The following is a 24729-nucleotide window of genomic DNA, read 5'->3' on the forward strand; positions in this document are numbered from 1 at the left end:
TAAAACTAACTATTATTTCTGCGTCTGAACACACGTCCAATCACTTCCACATCCTTGTTGAGATTATTCAAGAATTGATAAATTTTGAATTATTTCATCGTTTCATTACTGTTGGAGATGTTAAAATACCTTCAAACGCTGCATTTAGACATGCATCTACAATTTATCAAGACGACCATTCACAAATAGAACAAGAGGCCCAATGGGCCTGAATCGCTCACCTGGTATTACTCTCATACTTAAAAGCCGACTAAAATACACCTACAGGCAGAATATCAGTGTTTGATTCATAAAAACCTATTAAAAGATTTAAACATATGACGCCCGTGACCTTGAATGTCGAACAAGGACATTAGGTTGAACAGGGTTTATAGTCTTCCAACCTAGCATGTTTGTAGCAAAATATCATTACCATGGACCTTTTGTTTATACAGAACAAATCATTTAAAGATTAAATATCATCAACCTTGGCCTTTTGCTTATTAAGAAGAAGTCATTCAAATGTTTTAAACATATTTGACCCTGTGACCTTGACTATATGTCAAGGTGATTCATTTGAACAAACTTGGTAGCCCCTTCATCCCAGCATGTTACTGGCCGAGTATCACCACCCTAGGCCTCTAAGTTGTTCAGAAGTTGTTTAAAGATTTTAAACATATTTGACCCCTGTGATCTTGAATATAAGTCAAGGTCATTTATTTGAACAAACTTGGTAGCCCGTCATTCCAGTATGTTACTGGCCGAATATCACCACCCTAGGCTTCTTGATTGTTCAGAAGTTGTTTAAAGATTTTAACATATTTGACCTCTGTGACCTTGAAAATAGATGAAGGTCATTTATTTAAATAAACTTGGTAGCCCTTCATTCAAGCATGTTACTGGCCAAATATCATCACCATATGCCTTTTGGTTACTGGGAATATTATGTTTAAAGTAAAAAGTTAACGCCAGACGGACGACGGACGCCGCACCATGCCATAAGCTCACTTGGCCCTTCGGGCCAGGTGAGCTAAAAATCAGCCGTTGCTTGTGACACAATATCTCTTGATTACTATAATATTTTTATATCATATTATTTCTTTAGGAAAACATTACCTAGCGCCTTTGGAACATTTTAATCGCATACGATATTCTTTTATCATTTATATACATATAGGGCATTTAAGCTGGCATTTTGTCATGCGTAATGATGTAAATCGATTACACTCGTTCACTGTTGTTTGATCTCTCCTAATTAATGGTGGTCTCGTGTCTATTTTGTTAAACCTTGTGTTCCTGTGTGCAGTCGCTGTTTCGCTACTTTCCAAAAACACCATTTGCTTTGATCTTTACATATTCAAATCATACACACAACTGAATTCTGTATTTGGAGAGTATATTGCTCAAACGTTCCAAGTGCAAATTGAATTTTCCAAAATACAGAATATGTTAACAGAAGTATCCTCTGCTACAGCACTGACCTTTAGTCTTTCAAAATATTGTCGCCCTCTTAATTTTTCCTCTCACTTGATGATATTTTATCGATTGACTCATGTCCAGTCAGCAATCAGCATTTCTTATGTTTGATAATTTACTGGAAAGCTTCCAAATCATCAGCTTCCTGTTAAAATCCCCTCTAAATCAGGATCGAAAGGGGTTTAAATAAAAAGGGATAATCTCTCCAATTTTCCAATGTACGCAAACTGCACAGCCAGTCATAAGAAGAACATGATGGTCATTCAAGTTCAAGGACACGCTGACCGTATGGCTTCAACCGTAAGTGGGGCGTCCAGCCTTATTACCGAAGGTAAGCCAGCGTCTGACCTAGCGGCTTGGATGGCATCTCTCAGTGCAAGATATACCGAAATGGATAGTATCATTGGTGGTTCTCCAATTCCCTGCGGATAATAAATCGCTGTCAGCAGTTCATTTGTTCATGATATATTTATAATGGATAAATAATGAGATGATGTAGATGATCAAATGAAACACAACTTTCACTAGCTTGTCTTCACGTCATAGTGATCACCATGTACCCTTACTTTACATACATTTAATAACTCAGAGGTGTTCCTAGTTAGATTCACAAATGAGACAAGGCGAGTTAGATGACGTTCCAGTTTGATTACAGATAGTACTGTATCACATAATGTACTGTGCTATCCAGTGAACATACCCATGTCATATATTTTTGCGTATTAACCCATGTAATATGACCTATCAGTCCTGTGATTGGTTGTAAGTTTCAATTGTTTCAATTGTGACGTCACGTCTAGGACAAGTACATGACGACATAGACTTACTCACTGGAGTCTAAATGGCGGCTTTTTACATTTCAAGGTTGCATGAAAATTGTCGTTTTACACGAATAAATGCCACAAATCTTGGTTATGTGATAAAATGGATCTTACACTCTTTTTAATTTAATATGAATTTTATGAAACTCGTCACGAATTTTTCATTTTATAGATCCTTTATGTATGCTTTCTGATATACATAATATACATAATATACATCTGATAACATGTTTGAATGACATAGAATTCAGTTATATGATCATATTAATTAAAACTGAAAATAAACTTGAGACCATAATACTATCGAGTGTTTGTGCACGTGTTTACACTATCAATGTTTCCTTCTCTAATCCTTTATAACGGTTTAGATAGTGTTCCATGTTTGGATGGGGTAGAGCCATATTGAACAGTTGAAATTGTTCAAAAATCCAGCTGTTACATAAGTCGTGTTTTTTTAATATATCTATTAGTTCTTTAAATAAACCACTTCTTATCCAATGCCAATTATATTGAGTAGCAATTGTACAAACTATAAATACTGAATGATGTCATCAACAGTTTTTTTGTCATCATCCTTTTATCATGTTGACAAATTATCAAAGTCTTTGTGTCATCATGTATAACATAGTATTTTAATATGTCATAGATATTATAAATATTTGCATGTTAATTGTAAATCATGAATTAAACTTTTTAGAAAACCATTAACTGTTTATTTCCATATTGGATATTTTTTATTCGATCAGATTTAATGCCAGGTAGATAGCAGAAATATAAGTTTTCAAAATATTGTTTTTATGCTTCAGTTTATATCTATCATTGATAATAATACAACGCATAAAGGAAAATATGTCGTTGAATACTAACCTTAGACGAATATACTGCTCGTTCGTTAGGACAATCCTTTAAGAGCGACACTCTGAACTCTCTTGGGATATCTTTGACATTTGGAATCTTGTAATCAACTGGTCCAGAAATGTTGTATCGACCGTTGGCTTCCACGTGTATTTCCTCCATAGTGAGCCCGCCGTATCCCTATCAACCATCACACATTTATTTGTCAAGATATATAACAAAATTAAATGCGTTATATATGTAAACCAAACCCTTATACCTGATTTGTAATGATAACCAATGAAGGGAATATAAAATTGATATGATGTGCTCATATGCTTTCTAGTACAGACGACATGCTGTGACGCAGTTTTTAGACGACTGATTGTCATAGCCAATTGTCATATCACAGAGCGGTACCGTAGTCTGGACGAAAAGGAACCAGTGAAGCAACAATGGCTAACCTGCATCATTTCTGATGTACTGCCTAATACTTTCATTATTTGATTTCGAATTTTGTTGTGACAGGATTTGCGATGACATTCACTTATTATTGACTTCCCATCGAATTAACAAATTAACTCCCAGATTTTCATAATTTGAACTGCATGTATTGATTCAGATCGAGCATTCAGATGAAGGTCATCATGTACAATTTGATTATTTTAATAATCATAAATTGTCATTTGTCAATAGACAGCAGCTTGACTTGCACTTGAGTTTAAACATCTCTGATTAAATTACATTTTAAAACACGTGATTATAGTGACTGTAGTAAGCACTTTGTAACCTACCTGTACAAAAGCGCCTTCTATCTGACCTATATCTATACCAGGGTTGAGACTTTTGCCGACGTCCATCACAATATCAGTACTCAACACCTGAAGGCATAAAGCAGAACCACCAAGAAATCATTTTTCATATATCGTTAAAAGAAGTTGTATTATTCTACATCATTACTAGGAATACAAAGTAGCGAATCTTTGATTTTGAAATTTTTAAAGTCGACGCATAAAGTAAAAAATAAAAATATTTTGCCGCACCATGTATTTGTTTTTAGAGGGGTATAACGTAATCAGAATACCTGGTGTTCTCCTGTCAAACAATCGATCTCCACCACACTACAGGCTGCACCAAACGTAAAGTAGTGATAAGGGTCGCCTTCTCCCTTCTCAAAGTCCCAATGATGGGTTCCGATTCTGTCGATTCAAATCAATATATCCATGCCGAAATATATCGTCCGCTGTACTTATTGATACATATTGATAAGATAATGTTGGTTAACAGTACTAAAGCGTATAACACAACAGTTATGGAATTCTGTGACTTTTCGGTTAATATCAATTTTCAGGCTCAAATCACATCATATTCACCATCACAAAAGTTCAAGATTGTACAATATTAAGCATTAATTTTTCTGACGTCGTCAATGTATCCCGTTGAATTAGATAATGTGGTATTGTTAACTGTTTACTTCCAAGATTATAATATCATTGTTTATGTTTCCATTTTGATGTATTGTTGACTTACCTATAGTAGTAGTAGCCAGTAGCTGACAGACTGATTCCATTTTGATGTAACGTTGACTTACCTACAGTAGCCAGTAGCTGACAGACTAATTCGTTCAAGAAAAGCTTGTTGAACCTGCACGATGAGAAATAAGAAGGACATAACACAAAAAAATACACATAATACTTCAGATTTATATTTTACGAGTCTCGGACTGACATGTTTGACAAGCCATCTTTGCGACCACGCTTCACTTTAGAGGTTGTTACTGAAGGTCAGAAAACACGTAAAACATGGAGCTTAATGCTGCGATTTCATAAACAGGTACATATGTAAATGGTCCACCCGGGAAAACGTGTTTCTAATACAAATTTGAATAATTTCTTCTGATATAATTGATACAACTCATACCAAGTCTATCCAAGTTAGTTGTGGTTTTCCCTCTTGGATTGGCGCCAGTCTTTCCCTGATCGTTCTGCATGCATTCTGTTAAGATAATATAAAAGACGTCAGGCACCATTTATCATGCTAATCCCTTTTCACCTGTTTACTCAGTGTTACAATCACAACCCGTCGAGGGTCAAAACCGGCGCAATTCCAATATAGCCATGCGGACCTCTGGACTCCTTCCTATACATGCATATGTGTGTTCTTTTTAAATATTCTAATACTGATACAGATTTATTGAAATTGTCTGTCAAAACTATATTTTTCGTTACTATATGCCTGAACTACTTTTAAAACAGCCAGACTTACCAGTACGGCCTCTCCGTAGATGTCAGAGCTAAAGCTTGCTGCTGACGGTATGGAATTAGGAATTATATTGGTCCCCGTGCCACTAATGTGCACGTTGTCCATAGGAACACCAAGTGCTCTTGAAGCAACCTAAAGTAGATTGTGATTATAACCATTATATATATGAATCACAGAACGATCAAACTAGACAACGACTATTTCAGTACATGTAACAAAACAACAAAAAATACCGAAATGTTAAGAAAACATTATTCGAACAAAGAAAGATTACATTGTCATTGAGACCCGTAAAAAAGAACGAGACGAATAAGATAAGCTATCCTACATTGTATGAAATATCATACACACGTAACTTTCAATAAAATAGTCAATGTGGCAGACAGTATTTATAATATATAAAACTGTTTTTTTATGGCAGTTGTTTCTTTGAAATTTTTAAGGTATATTTGCGAATTCTACACGACTGCAAACATTGAAGTAGCTTAGAGTAAACCTACTTGTATCATCTTGGTGTGAAGTCCCTGACCCATCTCTATCCCTCCGTGTGATATCAACACTGATCCATCCAAATAAATGTTGACGAGGGCGCTTCCCTAGCAATCATAGACATGAACAAAAACTATCATAGTAAAAACATAGGAAATACACTAACAAACCACTATCTTGAAACATTTCATTTATTTTGTAAAGATATCTCGAACGTTTTTCCTGCCTGAACAAGTCTTTAAACAAAAACGGCTATTTTACAACTCGTTTTCATTAAAGTGTTAGTCAATCAGATCTTATGGTGTCCAAAAGTATGGAAAAAAATATATTACATGAGGAAAAGTCTCGAGCAATCAGTTGGTTTGAACGGTGGCCATCTTGGATTTCACATCCAGTTTGCATTGACTTATTAACCTTGGATTACAAATTGCCTTCAGATAAAAGACTGAAAAGTCAGGAAGGGTAATATTTTGATCGAGTTTTTATTAATTGCAAAGTAACAGAGAAATAATCAAGAAAATATTATGAACAGCAGTAGACATCCCTCAACCATAACTAGTGGCTACAGCTCATGTATATGACTTGTGTCTTGTGACTTTCAATTACTTACCCCCATCCCCACCCCCTACTGCAACTCTACCCGATATGCCCCCGTCACATAACCCCCTTAATCACATAAAGTAAAAAATAGTAATGGTGTACCTGATTTTCAGCTCGATTGGGGTATGAAACAGAGCATTTGCATGGCAACAATGCAAGTCCTCTCTTTCTCAATTGATGTAATCTGAAATAAATGTTAAGTGAGATATTTGATATTCAATTTTTAAATATGGTATATTTATATATTAAATTGTATAATAGAACCATGAAATAAGATCTAACCTCAAGCAAATATTATGAGTTGGTATCCAATTCAAATGAAGTATCTGGAATAGGAATCTCGGGCAGTGTACAGGAAGTTAGTGAATTAGATGTGAGCGAAATCGGGCAAATGTATGTTTCTGTGTAATGCAATACATTGTACCTACTTGTTAAACTGACTGACTTCCTCTTTATTCTGAACGAAGTTACTCTGACTTTTGCACTCATTCCAACATTTCTCAAGATTACAATTCGTCAGTACCTTGCGGTAATGTGTGCAGTCTCCCTCCTTGTACAAATTCGTGAATCTGATCTTTAAACCAACAACAAATATTACTAATACATTAAATCGGACATTTGCTCATGTTAAATATAAATAAATACGAACCGTGTTTTTTTTTTATAAATATGAATGGCATAGTTTTGGTTCCCCACATAAAAATGCAACCGCAAGCATTAATGTATTATCCAAGCAACCTTGGGAAGTCATTGAAACACGAGTGGTATTAAGTTGATTAAATATACCAATCACTGGTTACAACAATTGACATGTTAACTTTTAAGACAGCACATTTTTTTTTTTACCGATACATCGATTGTTTTTTCTGCTTAAACCTCAATGAATAGTAATTTTTAATAACAGACAAATACAAAAAGCACCCATCCCATTGGCCTTTAGACGACTTCTTTTAAACAATTTTCATAAATATATGAAAAATGATATTAATAGATTTTGTTTTGTTATAGAAATAGTCATTTAAAATGCTGATGATGATCGTATCTACGATGTGTTACCTGTTCCGGTGCCAGTGTAAATGCCTGCGCCAAATCGGCTATGATTGACTCGATTATGAATGCCCCCTCTGGTGCCCCGAAACCTCGGAAAGTCGTGTTTGATGCAGTGTTGGTCCTGCAAAGACTGCCCTCCACTCTGTAGTTAGGAATTCTGTAACTGCCATCCACGTGGAACATAGTTTTGTTCAAGAACTGTCAGCAGCACACAAAACAAACAGGTCATGTGTATTCTAATAATGAGGGTAGATTAAATGAACATCAATATATGATTTTTATGTTACAACTCGGTGGATTACCACTTGTTCGAAAGACAATTATCGTTTTGTCCTCTTTTCACTAAACTCGATGACCCGTTTTCAATGGCAAACTGGCTAAATGATAAAATGCTCTATTTTAAATGTAGGTAATAAGTTGCGGTCGTGGTAATCTGCTTAAATTGTTGAGTTTTTATTTATTTTAAAATCAGAAAACAATCTTAACATGTTTAAATCTACTTATAAATTATGAATATGACCCAGTGTATTGCAAATAACAGACTACTTGCAAGCTTTCCAAGGAAGACCTGGTACTGTCGATTCAATGTTGCAAATTGTAAAAAATGCATATGAATTTAAAATGTCATATTTTAATAAAGATAAACCAGAAAATGCAGCAAAGCTGCTGGACACCTGATCTTTTGATGATAATTACTTACTTACAGTCTAAAAATCACGAACCAGCACACTTGAATTTATTCTTCGAATATCAATGACATTACTGTTATCGTTCAGGATATTCTGTTCACGATCCATATCCACACATAACGCACAAGTGTCACTCTATAATTGTTTCAAGACACGAACATGTACATTTTGACTGCATGTTAAAATGTCAACAATGTGGTACATGTCATAACGTAATCTTCTGAGGGAGAGGATACAGTACACGATATACATGTACATAAAATCCATTTAAATCTGGTTCGATTTTCATAAATATTGCCTTTGACAATGCACGTTTAGATAAAATAACAACTGTCTGAAGTAAAGAGTCAAACGTTTCCTCTTTAATTGAATAATATATAAAAGGTTAATATCTGAATGAGGATACTGTTCAACAGGAATACCATGAAATTTTCTTTTTAATATAATTTTTAAAGTAACGGGACGCAAATATTGCTCCATCTGAAAAGCGCGGGAATTTATAGCGTATTATTTGACGCCAGGTTTAAATTGAAAACGATTGAGAGCTCCATTGTGAATGTGGATCTCAATGCGACTTTACCATTTGCTTCTATTATCTAGTAAGATTTCTAAACAAAAATGGTAGCAATGGAGTGGCTACATAAATACTATAATGTATGTTGCAAAAATGAAATAAGACAACAAATTATTTTGCCGTCACTTCATCTGAAACAAAGTCTTCGCAGTGAGGAGAAAGTACCGTTCTGATTGGACAACTTAGTGATATCTTCGCTTCTTCCTTTGAACACTTCGTATATTTTGACTTTAGTGAAGATAAAAGACCGTATCAAAGAGAGAAATCATGATATTTCATTGGTAAAATATAATAAATATTGTGCGATTACTGTAGTGGTTTTCTAATATATTTTTGTAGATAAGATGCGGCCTCAAGTTCCCAGGAGGCTTTCACGCATGTGGAAGCACCGGAGGAGAACCAAGGTTTAACAGATCAATCCAATGCGAAGCTTCACGTAGCTTAAGGGTTTGAAAAAATGGGAGGTTACTTCAGAGAACAGTCAGGACATACACAAGGTAAGCTGAATAGGCTGGGATGTTATTAATAACAACAATCAGGACATAAACAAGGTAAGCTGGAATAAGCTGGGATGTTATTACTTACAACAGTCAGGACATAAACAAGGTAAGCTGGGGAATAAGCTGGGCGGTTATTACTTACAACAGTCAAGACATAAACAAGGTAAGCTGGAATAAGCTGGGCTGTTATTACTTACAACAGTCAGGACATAAACAAGGTAAGCTGGAATAAGCTGGGATGTTATTACTTACAACAGTCAGGACATAAACAAGGTTAGCTGGAATAAGCTGGGCTGTTATTACTGATAACATCCAGGAATTCAATTCGGCATAGTGTTTGGTAGTACACATCTGTGTTATAACCAATACGTTATAAATAGGTATACACATATATTACCCAAGTTGAACAATCAAGGGAATATCCAGCATCAACGAAAATCTTGAGTTTGACCGCAATCAGCTGACCATTTTTATTGATTCCAGCCTGTAAAGTAAAATGTTTCAAAGATTAAGGACAAAGGTTTGAACTGGCGTAATACAACGAATGTTTATCAAACCAGTCAGCACTAGTCCTACTGTCTCACTATCACGTCACCACTAAACCTACTGTCTCATTAGATAGTAGTCTCCACTAATCCTACTGTCTCACTATATGGTCTCCACTAAACCTACTGTCACCACTAATCCTTCTGTCTCACTATATAGTCACCACTAATCCTACTCTCTCACTATATAGTCACCACTAATCCTACTGTCTCACTATCACGTCACCACTAAACCTACTGTCTCATTAGATAGTAGTCTCCACTAATCCTACTGTCTCACTATATGGTCTCCACTAAACCTACTGTCACCACTAATCCTTCTGTCTCACTATATAGTCACCACTAATCCTACTCTCTCACTATCAAGTCACCACTAATCCTACTGTCTCACTATATAGTCACCACTAATCCTACTGTCTCACTATTCTCCTGGAATTAATATCGACTACGAGCAAGAGTACATTGAAAAATATTGCCGCTTTCATTTTTAAAGCGAATGAGATACGGAACATTAACTTATTTAATCAGGAGTAACGTCCGCCCTGATGTCGTTAAACCTGCATTTAAGTATGGAAAGTCACTGTTTTACTTTATAATATATTTATGTAATTTAATGCATTGTACCACTACATATATCCTTGTATATGCAATGTATTTATGGCACAAAGACATTTGTGTCTATTGCTGAATAAAGATTATCATAAACTATATAGTCGCCACTAATCCCACTGTGTCACTATATAGTCATCACAAACCTTCTGTCTCATTTTATAGTATCCACTAATCCTACTGTCTCACTATATAGTCTCCACTAAACCTACTGTCTCACTATGAAGTCACCACTAATCCTACTGTCTCACTATTTTGTCACCTCTAAACCTAATATCTCACTATCTTGTCACCTCTAATCCTACTGGCTCACTATCTAGTCTCCACTAATCCTACTGTCTCACTATCACGTCACCACTAATCATTCTGTCTCACTATATAGTCTCCATTAATCCTACTGTCTCACTATTTTGTCACCTCTAAACCTAATATCTCACTATCTTGTCACCGCTAATCCTACTGGCTCACTATCTAGTCTCCACTAATCCTACTATCTCACTATCTAGTCTCCACTAATCCTACTATCTCACTATCTTGTCACCGCTAATCCTACTGTCTCATTCTCAAGTCACCACTAATCCTACATTCTCACTATCTAGTCTCTACTTAATGATAATTAATAATAATGATAATTGACCTGTTTTCATGCTAACTACGCAGTGTGTTGGAATTGTTACTTTCTTATATTCAATCGTTTCCTAGTAATACCCCAACATCATCCCATCCTCACCCTAATCCACTTTATTGAATAAAAATATTTTATTCAAAATGCATTTTTTTGACATTCCGCTGAACACAGTGATCCCAGACACGTAGTCAGATGTAAGTTAGGAAATCACTGTATAACTTACTTTGTACTCGGTAAGGAATGGATGACGTTTTCCCGAAATCTTGAAATCCATTGATCTATCTAATACACATCGAGCAGGTCGCTTTGTTCTGTTTTAAATGTATCAAAAATTCATTTGTAGTAAATATTCAATGTTGTAATGACTATTTCCCGATTTGTTTCATTTATTTTTCAAACCATCAGCTTCCATCGATATTTTTTAGGCAAATATTGTCAGATTTAATTTGATTAGCTATTGCGCGCCGCTGTCAGCCTATCAAAAATAAGCAGTTCTCGACAACAACAAGGACGGTGGTTTGACAGTCATTGAGGCAACCTAAACGCCTCATCTATTTCTAAATTGGTAACGTATGGGAAATTGGAAATACATTTTTCTGATGCGGTACATACATGTAGTATGAAACGGTGAGTTGCTATATCTGCTGAACTTTAATATAGAGTAAATCACCTTAGCATAAAAACACAACGTCACAGTTCAAGGAAAACAGTCTTAGGACTGATCCGCATTCCGACACCAAAATAGTCAAGGTGATGAGTGTAATTACAGCGATAGGTATAGTCGTGATTGTAAACAGTAAACCGCCGTTCGCCCTCTTTTTTGTACACATATTTTTTGTCATACGAAAAAGTATTTTTTATTTTTTTTATTTCTCTCTGGCTTATATTTAACTTTAGTACAATCAGCGAGGAAAAGTTTTGATCGAATTTCTTACTGTATCCTTCAGTGTACAAGTTTGTTGTCCTAAATGATGTAAAAATATTGGTTTGAGCAGGTACACGTACGTATTTTATACAGTACATACTTCCTGTGTATATAACCAAACGTTTGCGAGAAAACAGTATTTAACTAACCAAGTAAAAATTAATGTTGTTCTAATGTGCTGATTGTGTGACATTGCTGTATTTGTCATATTGTCTCTTTATTTTCTATAACTGTACGAATTAAAAAACATATAAATGTCATTAAAATATACCTGTATGCTGCTACGGCCGCTGGAGCAAGCGCATACACAACTCTGAACTCTTTTCCTCCAAACGCACCTCCTGCGAGGAAAGTTATTCTAAATAAGTGGTCAGAAACTTGTAAATCGACACTTTCGACCATATTATAAAAACAACAAAAATGCAAGAATGCGACTTCTTACGTATCATTATATATGTAGTAACTGAATCTAGCCTTGGGTAATATATAATATATGCTTGTTGACATTCATTTATTACATTCAGGCATAATTAAGCGTGATATACATTGATAACTATTTTAACATGCTTTTAGAAATAACGTCTTCTCTTCAACTCCAGCCTTTGTATGAATGAACCCAATTATATTAAATTTATTAGAATATGAAATACATAACTTGTAAGCTACAGCTTACACAGGTACATGTAGGAGTTATACTTCTTAACTTTCGATTAACGTTATATATTTATTCTTAATTACACGAGTGATGCGAATACATTACTTTGTGTGGAATAGTCAATAAATAGCCAATTACCGTTCTTTAAAAACAGTTTCTCGCTTTAAGTCAGGAACTCTTTTGCAAAGTAGGACATTGGCATAGATATGTAATTAAGGTTATGCGTTGCTGTATTACAAATTGCGAATAGCGGTTTATACTTTGTACTCACCAACCCGTTTTGTCCTAACGGTAATGCGATTTGCCGGAATTTTCAAAAACTTAGAAACTGACTTCTGTAAAAATAAACCTAGAGTTAATAGTATAGAAATACATTTGTTCAAATACAAGCTGTTGAGCTAGAGTTCACATCAAACAAAATCATGATGAAATGATCCGTTTCCAATTTTACTTTTGAGACAATTAAGTCAGTATGTCAGAAAATGCAAAAACAAAAACAAATACGCACACACACACACACACACACACACACACAGACAGATACACACACAGACACACACACACACACACACACACACACACACACACACACACACACACAAAAAAAAAACTTATTCCCTTGTTATCAGTAAATAAACTGTTTTTGACATTATCAGGTTTTTTCCGTTCCTTACAGGGCGATTTTTGTTAGAACAAGCTAATACTCCATACACGACTGGGTGGGGTTTCAGCTCCAATTCCATAATTCGTTTATACATTCTGCACTTTACTCCTGTTGCAATGTGTTACATTAACAGCTTTTCAGAAATTATTCATATCTTCAAAACAAGATACTGAATATAACTCAAATATTTTGAAAATATTTCACAGTCTGTTGTTAATGATGGCACCCACCAACTTCTCAAAAGTCTTACTTGACAGAAATCCTGTGATTGGGTTGTAATGAAAACTTCCATCTCGTCGTCCTCGTGCGGGACAGCCACTGAAGCCTGAGTTTCCATGTACATGTGTTCCTGATAACCTGATGGGATCACTCCCTCCAGTACAAAGTCGCAATCCTCAAACACCTTTTCAGGGTCTCCCATTTGCAGTGGTTTGGATTTGAATGGTATAAACGATTCCTTGCTGATGGCATCCTTTTGATTATAAAAATATAACATATTGAAAACCCATTTATTATAAAGTTTGAATGTAACATGGTTACTATTGTGTGTCCAATAACAGCAGCACATTGCTCTTGTGATAAAACAAAACCAACTGTAGGTCAGACGGAACATCTATTGATAGAAAGACGAACGTCAGACGGAATAGCTATTGATAGAAAGACGAACGTCAGACGGGACAGCGATTATTAGAAAGACGAACGTCAGACGGAACAGCTATTGATAGAAAGATGAACGTCAGACGGAACAGCTATTGATAGAAAGATGAACGTCAGACGGACCATCTATTGATAGAAAGATGAACGTCAAACGGGACAGCTATTGATAGAAAGATGAACGTCAGACGGGACAGCTATTAATAGAAAAACGAACGTCAGACGGGACAGATATTGATAGAAAGATGAACGTCAGACGGAACAGCTATTGATAGAAAGATGAACGTCAGACGGGACAGCTATTCATAGACAGACAAACGTCAGACAGAACAGCTATTGATAGAAAGATGAACGCCAGACGGGACAGCTATTGATAGAAAGACGAACGTCACACGGGACAGCTATTGATAGAAAGACGAACGCCAGACGGAACATCTATTGATAGAAAGATGAACGTCAGACGGGACAGCTATTGATAGAAAGATGATCGTCAGACGGGACAGCTATTGATAGACAGACGAACGTCAGACGGGACACCTATTGATAGAAAGACGAACGTCAGACGGGACACCTATTGATAGAAAGACGAACGTCAGATGGGACAGCTATTGATAGAAAGACGAACGTCAGACGGAACAGCGATTGATATCAAGATGAACGTTACACAAAATGCGCCTCTAAAATTTAGTTATAGATAAAGTACGCAAAACAAATAATAGCACTTCATCATACAGCTGTTCTATAATTCTAGGAATCATCGATGATGCTAGGGTCAAACAGTTGGAATCAATATAGACCTAAACTACTGTTGAAACAAAGGGAATGTGCATAAACCCTTTAATTTATCAATTTTAACAATTTAGAAGAGTCCCGGGTATTTTCAAACTAATAACTAAAGTTTGTAGATTTTGAACTTGGAAATGATTATGCATCAAACATAAACCTCTGGCATAGTTTTATCTGCCTTGAAACGAAACGATACATATTTTGTTGCACCTTAGCATTACCTTAAGTGTCAGAATAGCAGGTAGGTCTTCATATCGTATCTCCACAAGCACTGCTGCCTTTTTTGCAGCCTCTTCTGTCTCTGCTAAGATTGCACCAACTGGTTGCCCATAGAAGTGTACCTTATGTTAAATAGATATATAAACATGCTGACAGTACAAATCTATGATAAACATTACTCTCTACATCGTGATGTTTCGATGTAGAAACCTAAATAATCAGGACTCTTTTGAAATATGATTAACGATTTACTGATAGTTTCCACAGTTATCATTTAAGGACTGCATATTTGATACCTCTAAGTTAATATGGGTCAACAATAATAACGTCGAAAAAAAGTGAAGTAATCTCCTATCTTCGTGAAACACGATAAAATAACACTGGTCTTTACTGGACCTGTGTGTTGACATCATAACGATAAAACTATATGAAAGCTACCCATCATAACTATAAAACTATATGAACGGTTCCCATCATAACTATAAAACTATATGAACGGTTCCCATCATAACTATAAAACTATATGAAAGGTACCCATCATAACTATAAAACTTTATGAACGGTTCCCATCATAACTATAAAACTATATAAACGGTACCATATTAGTCTTTGCATACGAGTCGATACTTTCGCAGCATCTGATGAAAACATTTGACTGATATAGCTGTAATTATTAATGAGGTGACACACGTTTTCCCTACGTCCTCATTGGTTGGATCATAAAGGCGTGGTGGAAGTGGATATTTTTATATCGACGTTTTCTCAGTAACAGAAGGTTAACATTCACTTAGTGACTTCATTTCAATTGTAATGTCACAATGCTCTCTACCCAATCCGGTACTTTCCTCCCGACAAATCGAATACGTTCCGTCTTGTTTGATGATATTAACAATATCTAATACCTTATATAACAAAAACCGACATTTATTTCTGTGAATATCTGATAACATGTATTCCGTCTTTTCGTATTGCAGAGTTATCTACTCTTGTGAACAGGTATTGATTGTTACGTCGTTAGTTTGTGTGAGAAAATTACGTCGTTTTCTCAAATGTTTATGACGTTACTCTCACAAACTCTCACAAACAAATGACGTAACAATCAATACCTGCTCACAAGAGCAGATAACTCTGCAATACGAAAAGACGGAATATGGACCTGAAAAGTGGTATTAACCTGGATTTCGTCTCGGTTAATATCACTTTCTCCTGTGGATTCTACAACAAATGTCCACAAGTGATAAATCAATTAGATATTAGACCATTGTTAATTTATCGTTTTACCAATGAATAAGGTTAGATGGACTCAATATATTACGCATTATGGTAAAAGCAAAATACCTGTATGAGTTTTGAATTCTATTAGATGTGTAGAATATTCAAAACATTTTCTAAATATTTGTATGTTTTTCTGTTGCTTGCATTCACCTATCAAAAGGAATTACCATTCACCAATACTCTGACATGCTAAGGACGAGTAATGAAAAAACATCCCATGTAAACCATCTCATCGTTAATTTGGTTTGCCTTTGATACCAATTGAACTTAAACTGTACCTCTGATGTAGCAAACAAAACATCGTCTTGGGCGCTGACTCCCCATTCGTTCGGCCCTGGTATCCAACTCGCGTCCATAAAATCTATGACGCCTGGAACCTGTCTTGCTTTTGTAACATCTATTGACACAATTTTGGCATGTGCTTTTGTGCTACCGATCAGTTCGACCCATATCTCACCTGTAATAGCAAGCTAGATAATATTTTTATTTCGTCCTCGACATATTTATAACTGACAGGAAGTTATCGTAGATCAAACTTTGATTTGGCAGTAAGTTGGGAAGGGATACACTACATATACATTACATATACATTACATAAACATTTCATATACATTGTATTACTCCGATAATTTAAGATGCACTTATACATAATTATCATAATTCAATATTTCTGAAATAATTTTATTTATAGCTTTCCACTTTTAACGGCAAAATCTTACAACAATTATGAAAAAAAATGTGTTCTGTATTTAAACAACTAAACATTAGGACCAACACAAAACCTGCTGGCGTTTCGTTCACCAGGCACCAGAAAGGCCCACCGGTTAGACGGAAGCTTTGCTAATTTGGAATAAAATTACAATAGTGGGTTACCCGACATAGGACTTTGCTCAGCTGTTTCACAGAAGCTGCGTTTTTGTGATTTGCTTCTATTGTAAACGTCTTTATATATATAGCAGCGATATATTTCCCTCTTATTCCTTTTAGCACTAATGATGGCGTTTGAAATTCGAATAAATTAATCAAAATGCGCTTAATATACCATTTTATATTTCAGATATCTAAACTTAATGCATGAATGTCTCGTTATAACAGAAATATACCAAAACTCCTAATGAGTCAGCCTTTTTCCGAAGGTGTAACCGATTATTGAGCGCTGCCTTACTTACCTTTATGACGTGGAATGTCTGAAACAAACGTCGCCTCGCCGGATACTAAAGAACGTCCTGATACAATGGGGATGGGTTTGCCCACTGCATCGTGCTCCGGTTGGGTCGGAGATAGAGTCTCCCACACCTGTGTGCCTGTACTTGTACCATAATCACGAATATCGTCTTTTGTATCTGTCTGAGGGAATAGGTATGGAATTCGAGTATAGCTTTAGCTAAGCAGTCCTTAGAAAACCTAATTCTAATTCGAGCTGATCTTAGATTTTTAAGCACTAGGATTTGCTAAACTGGAAATATAACATTTATGTACTGTCGAAAAGGGATGAACTATTTCTCTCTCCCTACAATTTTATTCAAGGTTATCGCCTTAGCTATCTCATAACCAAACGCTACGCTTACACATACCCCGCCATGACTTTTAAGGTGTCCTATGTCACCGATTGCTACGCTAACAGCTGATTTCGACCCTATTCTCGTACCAATTTGAAAAGGGGATAGGGGGGATTGTCCTAACTTTAATGAGAACAACAATGAGACCCGTACACAATGCTACTGTTTTGCAACAATGTATATTGAGCGTGTTTATGGTTACATAAAGTATTGTATGACAGTTTTGTCTTTTGACCTTAGGTACAACTTACAGGTACGAAATGAACGAAATGGTCGTATAGACTAATTCAGCTCTTCGCTATGTTTAGCTTCCCGAATCAACAAACCAATTTTATATATAAACGCTCCGTTACTTTGTACTTTTAGTAAAGATTCCACGTCACAATGTGGTTGGCCTATACAGTATAAGACCTCGAGTTTGCCGTTACCTTTCAGCTGGAATTTATTCATGCGCGGTTTTATGAAATACCAGTTTAAAAATACAAAATATGATATTGCAAAAATGTGTATATGTTTAATTGGCACCTAGTGTTTCTGAACAAGTTAAAACGGCTGATCCTTTGTTCCACTGATGGGTCCTAAATAGATAACATAGCAATAGAGATGTAAACATATGCACTTTGTTTGACTTTTTCATCGACTTAATAGAAGTTTTCTTTCTTCGTTTTTCCAGTGAATTGTTCACCATACTTTCATCACATGCATGGCAGAATCCAAGCGCCGTTTTCATAGGTCATTACTCGGCGAAAACTCGTTCAGATAAATAATTGGAAACATCGGAAATACTCATAAATGATCAGAGTGATATAACAGTATGATATAACAGTTATCATGATATAACAGTTATCATGATATAACAGTTATCATATAATCTCTGAGTTGATAAAAGGGTAAGCACGAAGGATTCTTACTATCAATAACTTTACTCTCTTCATTAGACCTAAGAATCTAATTAACGTTTTTATCATCTTATACGGATTTTGATGGAAGCCATAACTATTTCAACATAACTATTACACTCAACCATAGTATTTCAACCATAATAAACAAATTGCTGCTGAAAAATGATACTACACAAATACCTCTTTGGTATCAATCGCTATTTGGTTCCAGAACTTCCGAAAAAATCCCTGAGCCAGCTGCATTTTGAACTTGTTTTCTATTCCTTTTTGCATCCGTTCTAGGTCTTCTGTTAGCGAATCACGTACTTGTCCAAACGTGGAATAGTTTAATTTTCTGTGAAATAAGTTTTCATTCATAATCTTAAAGTGAGCAAAATCTGTTAAATGTTGAAATAAATTGTAATATTGGCTAATATTATGTTCAATCAATTGCTGTGGTTTCCTTGATAATCATCTTTGTTCTTGATAACCGTTAAAGGAAATGAACAGGAGCGTCATTTCTAAACATTAACTGCAATTAATATGATAGTGGTACATTTTCTCATCTCATTATTGTCGTTTCTTTATTTTTAATATATGTGATGAAGAACGTTTCATAAGAATAATGTTAAGAAATAAGTGTGCATGTAAGCAATTGCAATTTCATTTGTGTGCATGTCGTATGATATTCTTGTAAGATTGCAAACTATTTCACAATTCTTATTGTTTGCCGCGTCTAAAATGAAATTCCATGTCTGGTTAACTGAATTGGCTGGTGAGTTGTACAGTATCAGTATATATTAATTGGCTGGTGAGGTGTACAGTATCAGTGTATATTAGTTGGCTGGTGAGGTGTACAATATCAGTATATATTAGTTGCCTGGTGAGGTATTCTTATTGTTTGCCGCGTCTAAAAGGAAATTCCATGTCTGGTTAACTGAATCGGCTGGTGAGTTGTACAGTATCAGTCTATATTAATTGGCTGGTGAGGGGTACAGTATCAGTATATATTAGTTGGCTGATGAGGTGTACAGTATCAGTATATATAAGTTGCCGGGTGAGGTGTACAGTATCAGTATATATTAATTGGCTGGTGAGGTTACAGTATCAGTATATATTAATTGGCTGGTGAGGTGTACAGTATCAGTATATATTCGTTGGTTGGTGAGGTGTACAGTATCAGTATATATTAATTGGCTGGTGAGGTGTACAGTATCAGTATATATTCGTTGGTTGGTGAGGTGTACAGTATCAGTATATATTAATTGGCTGGTGAGGTGTACAGTATCAGTATATATTCGTTGGTTGGTGAGGTGTACAGTATCAGTATATACTAATTGGCTGGTGAGGTGTACAGTATCAGTATATATTAGTTGGCTGATGAGGTGTACAGTATCAGTATATATAAGTTGCCGGGTGAGGTGTACAGTATCAGTATATATTAATTGGCTGGTGAGGTTACAGTATCAGTATATATTAATTGGCTGGTGAGGTGTACAGTATCAGTATATATTCGTTGGTTGGTGAGGTGTACAGTATCAGTATATATTAATTGGCTGGTGAGGTGTACAGTATCAGTATATATTCGTTGGTTGGTGAGGTGTACAGTATCAGTATATATTAATTGGCTGGTGAGGTGTACAGTATCAGTATATATTCGTTGGTTGGTGAGGTGTACAGTATCAGTATATATTAATTGGCTGGTGAGGTGTACAGTATCAGTATATATTCGTTGGTTGGTGAGGTGTACAGTATCAGTATATATTAATTGGCTGGTGAGGTGTACAGTATCAGTATATATTCGTTGGTTGGTGAGGTGTACAGTATCAGTATATATTAATTGGCTGGTGAGGTGTACAGTATCAGTATATATTCGTTGGTTGGTGAGGTGTACAGTATCAGTATATATTAATTGGCTGGTGAGGTGTACAGTATCAGTATATATTAGTTGGTTGGTGAGGTGTACAGTATCAGTATATATTAATTGGCTGGTGAGGTTACAGTATCAGTATATATTAATTGGCTGGAGAGGGGTACAGTATCAGTATATATTCGTTGGTTGGTGAGGGGTACAGTATCAGTATATATTAATTGGCTGGGGAGGTGTACAGTATCAGTATATATTAATTGGCTGGTGAGGTGTACAGTATCAGTATATATTCGTTTGGTTGGTGAGGTGTACAGTATCAGTATACATTAATTAGCTGGTGAGGTGTACATTATCAGTATATATTAGTTGGCTGGTGAGGTGTACAATATCAGTATATATTAGTTGGTTGGTGAGGTGTACAGTATCAGTATATATTAATTCGTTGGTGAGGAGTACAATATCAGTATATATTAGTTGGCTGGTGAGGTGTACAGCATCAGTATATATTAATTGGCTGGTGAGGTGTACAGTATCAGTATATATTAGTTGGCTGGTGAGGTGTACAGTATCAGTATATATTCGTCGGTTGGTGAGGTGTACAGTATCAGTATATATTAGTTGGCTGATGAGGTGTACATTATCAGTATATATTATTTGGCTGGTGAGGTGTACAGCATCAGTATACATTAATTGGCTGGTGAGGTGTACAGTATCAGTATATATTAATTGGCCGGTGAGGTGTACAGTATCAGTATATAGTAATTGGGTTGCCTGGTGAGGTGGACAGTATCAGTATATATGGCTGATGAGGTGTACAGTATTAATATATATTAGTTGCCTGGTGAGGTGTACAGTATCAGTATATATTAGTTGCCTGGTGAGGTGGACAGTATCAGTATATATGAATTGGCTGTTGATGTGTGCAGTATCAGTATATATTGGTTGGCTGATGAGGTGTATAGTATCAGTGTATATTAATTGGCTGGTGATGTGTATAGTATCAGTATATATTAGTTGGATGATGAGGTGTACAGCATCAGTATATATTAGTTGGCTGATGAGGTGTACAGTATCAGTGTATATTAGTTGGCTGGTGAGGTGTACAATATCAGTATATATTAGTTGGATGATGAGGTGTACAGCATCAGTATATATTAATTGCCTGGTGAGGTGTACAGTATCAGTATATATTAATTGGCTGTTGATGTGTATAGTATCAGTATATATTAGTTGGCTGATGAGGTGTACAGTATCAGTGTATATTAATTGGCTGTTGATGTGTACAGTATCAGTATATATTAGTTGGCTGATGAGGTGTATAGTATCAGTGTATATTAATTGGCTGGTGAGGTGTACAGCATCAGTATATATTAATTGGCTGGTGAGGTGTACAGTATCAGTATATATTAGTTGCCTGGTGATGTGTACAGTATCAGTATATATAAGTTGCCTGGTGAGGTGTACAGTATCAGTATATATTAATTGGCTGGTGATGTGTACAGTATCAGTATATATTAATTGGCTGGTGAGGTGTACAGCATCAGTATATATTAGTTGGCTGGTGAGGTGTACAGTATCAGTATATATTAATTGGCTGGTGATGTGTACAGTATCAGTATATATTAGTTGCCTGGTGAGGTGTACAGTATCAGTATATATTAGTTGGATTATGTCTTGATTTCAATAATCGGTGTAAGCGACGACACAAAAGACGTTTCAATCTTCCTTAATACGTAACTTATTAATCCCTTCCTTTTTCTTTTACATTGATTCGTCAATCATACCAATGTAATCTTTAGTTGTTTAATTACACCATTGAGCTGCTGGATACGTTTAATTGGCTTATAAGGCGAAGTTTGGTGTATGAATTGCTTGATTAAGTAGCCACCAGCGTTCTATCGTCGTCAATGATGATAGTTAACAAGATGTCTACATGACAATCACGACGGTTTTATGTAAAAACACGTAGTATGGTGGTTGGTACGTTTGACTCGTTACTTGATGTAACACTTACTTTCCAACAAGTAGGCTAGCTGTATGTGATGCTGCTGTAAATGTTGGACCGATTCCGCCAAAGAACAGACGTGCTGAAGTTACCGTCTCATCAGCCAGAGTAACAGTGAAGCAAGCATTGGCAATGGCGTAGTCAAAACTCTTTCGTTTTGACTGTTTATAGTAAAACGTTTTACTTTGCTGTGAGAAACAACAGAATGTAAAGGGAAATTAAATGTTACTAAATTGCGGGTATGAATCATTTCGGAAAATACCAATACTGTCGCAACCCTATTTTATAATTGTAATGTGGGGTTTTATTCCAGGCTTGTCCTTAAAATTCACGTTGGAATATTGTAATTTTATACCAATAATCGTTTATTCCTATATTTTATAAAAAATCATTGTTTGTATCTTTAACTTTAACTTTTTTCGATTAAGTGGTTTTTTTTCAATGCTAAACTTCTCATACTGTCCGTCTGTAGATTCTGAACGTCTGATTTCATGGAACAGTTGGTAACTTAATCCAAATGTCATTTAAAAGAAACCTTACAGTACAAGCATACAAGTGAATCAAGTTGATATATTCTACTATACCGACGAATCAGAAAGCGGAGTTTAGTGAGAACAAATAATAAAAGTAAATATTAATTGCGACGTCTCAACAGTATTGACTTTTCCTTTTTGTGACATCGAAATGCAGTATTCATTGACTCAACATTTATGAGATCATATTTTTATAACGAAAATGCAGTAAAAATTATGTTTGCGAAAGATACCAAAATATTCACCTTAATTAGTGAAATACAATTGTTATTTATCAAGAAATCAGGGATATCTCCTACCTTTTTGTAAGGTGTCTCATTTTGATATAACCATCTATATAAACAGCATCAATATGTACACATGTTGAAAAGGTGAATTGATTAGTAACTAGAGAAGTTAACAAAAATCTAAATTTGACTCAAGTCTACATTTTTTATAACGAAAACTTATGCATTTAACAAAATATTATGTATTTTATTAATTGTCTTCTGATTCAGTTTGCTGAAGTGACGGACATTGGTCTAAATATACAATCATTGAATGATAGACTTCTATAGATGCAGGATGCGTTCTGACCGCAGTTTCCTGACTATCTTACCGTGTTCATAGGTATTCTTATTGAAACTACGACGTCCGATTTCTGCAGACTAGTTTTCCAAGGCCCCGAGACCAAATCTTCCTCTATCAAAATTTCCGACTGTCCATCTTTAAATGAAAAAAAAAATCACATTTCGAATGGTTTTTAAATAGGTGTGAGAAATTGATTAAACAATTCTATAACGAGTGTAAACATTGTAGTTAATTCAATTTAAAGTCTAAATTTAAATGATGAAAATACCTTTCGTAGCTATAAGCGCCGTAGCCCCCAGAGCCATCAGCACTGGGTACAGGTCTGAGCGTGGATCACAAAGTGCAAGGTGACCGCCTATTGTCTGTAATATATTACAATGTACATACATGTATATGGGGATATAAATGAGTATTGAAATATATGTTGACATCATGGGCGAAAATTCCATTCAAATTTAAAGGCCAAATTAAATTCTTAGCCCTTTTTTCATTTTAAAAAATTAATTTAGCCTTTAGCCTTTTAATTTTCTTAAATAAAATAAAAATAGATAAACTAATTGATAGAGGCTTTGTGAACAAGAGGAGGTAGTGTTTTTTGTGTTTTTGACAATGCGTGTTGCCTACTACGATGAAAAGATTCCATTCATTTTTTCCAAACACAAAATATAACTTTTGTTTTAGTGAAAAAAACGATTGCAATATTTACCAAACAAATATCAACGCGCAATAGTTAATGTTATACAAAGATTCTAATTTTTGAAAATATGTAAACGTTTATTAGATAACAGTTTCTAAATATGTTCACGTTTTTTTCTACATTCATATTGATCTTAACGTGTTATACACAATGACAGTTGACAAAGTGATAGGACAGCAATACAATGAGTCGGTATATTGTTCTAGAGTGTCGTTATCACTCATGGCTTTTATCCATAACAAAAGTAAACGATTTGTGTTTTAAATGAAAAGTACGAGAAGAGCAAGACCGGGTGTTCCGGAAGTGAAAACGTCTTCTCTTCTGCTTTATAGACGACAGCAGTCGTGTAAATTTAGGTCAGATCATAGTAATGTCACGTC

The 24729-nt window shown here is 35.4% G+C and overlaps 1 protein-coding gene across 2 annotated transcripts in view; it reads right to left on the reverse strand.

Moving 5' to 3' along the window:
* Nucleotides 1-950: 950 nt before the first annotated feature.
* LOC110450249 (xanthine dehydrogenase/oxidase-like) overlaps nt 951-24729 on the reverse strand; it is a 33836-nt gene continuing 10057 nt past the window's right edge. For both annotated transcript variants that reach the window (XM_021497656.1, XM_021497655.1), the window contains exons 13-35: nt 23921-24014; nt 23681-23787; nt 22559-22737; nt 18876-19029; nt 17404-17581; nt 16513-16691; nt 14962-15081; nt 13551-13772; nt 12908-12971; nt 12253-12322; nt 11280-11367; nt 9672-9758; nt 7518-7709; nt 6890-7035; nt 6564-6645; nt 5873-5968; nt 5376-5504; nt 5031-5105; nt 4702-4754; nt 4195-4309; nt 3905-3991; nt 3144-3311; nt 951-1877 (exon numbers count right to left, since the gene is read on the reverse strand). In XM_021497656.1, coding sequence (XP_021353331.1) covers nt 1725-1877; nt 3144-3311; nt 3905-3991; nt 4195-4309; nt 4702-4754; nt 5031-5105; nt 5376-5504; nt 5873-5968; nt 6564-6645; nt 6890-7035; nt 7518-7709; nt 9672-9758; nt 11280-11367; nt 12253-12322; nt 12908-12971; nt 13551-13772; nt 14962-15081; nt 16513-16691; nt 17404-17581; nt 18876-19029; nt 22559-22737; nt 23681-23787; nt 23921-24014 — 2838 coding nt within the window. In that variant the 3' untranslated portion in view covers nt 951-1724. The remainder of the gene's footprint in view (nt 1878-3143; nt 3312-3904; nt 3992-4194; nt 4310-4701; nt 4755-5030; nt 5106-5375; nt 5505-5872; nt 5969-6563; nt 6646-6889; nt 7036-7517; nt 7710-9671; nt 9759-11279; nt 11368-12252; nt 12323-12907; nt 12972-13550; nt 13773-14961; nt 15082-16512; nt 16692-17403; nt 17582-18875; nt 19030-22558; nt 22738-23680; nt 23788-23920; nt 24015-24729) is intronic.

This window comes from Mizuhopecten yessoensis, unplaced genomic scaffold (assembly GCF_002113885.1).
Source record: "Mizuhopecten yessoensis strain PY_sf001 unplaced genomic scaffold, ASM211388v2 scaffold5141, whole genome shotgun sequence".
In the NCBI taxonomy this organism is placed as follows: domain Eukaryota; kingdom Metazoa; phylum Mollusca; class Bivalvia; order Pectinida; family Pectinidae; genus Mizuhopecten; species Mizuhopecten yessoensis.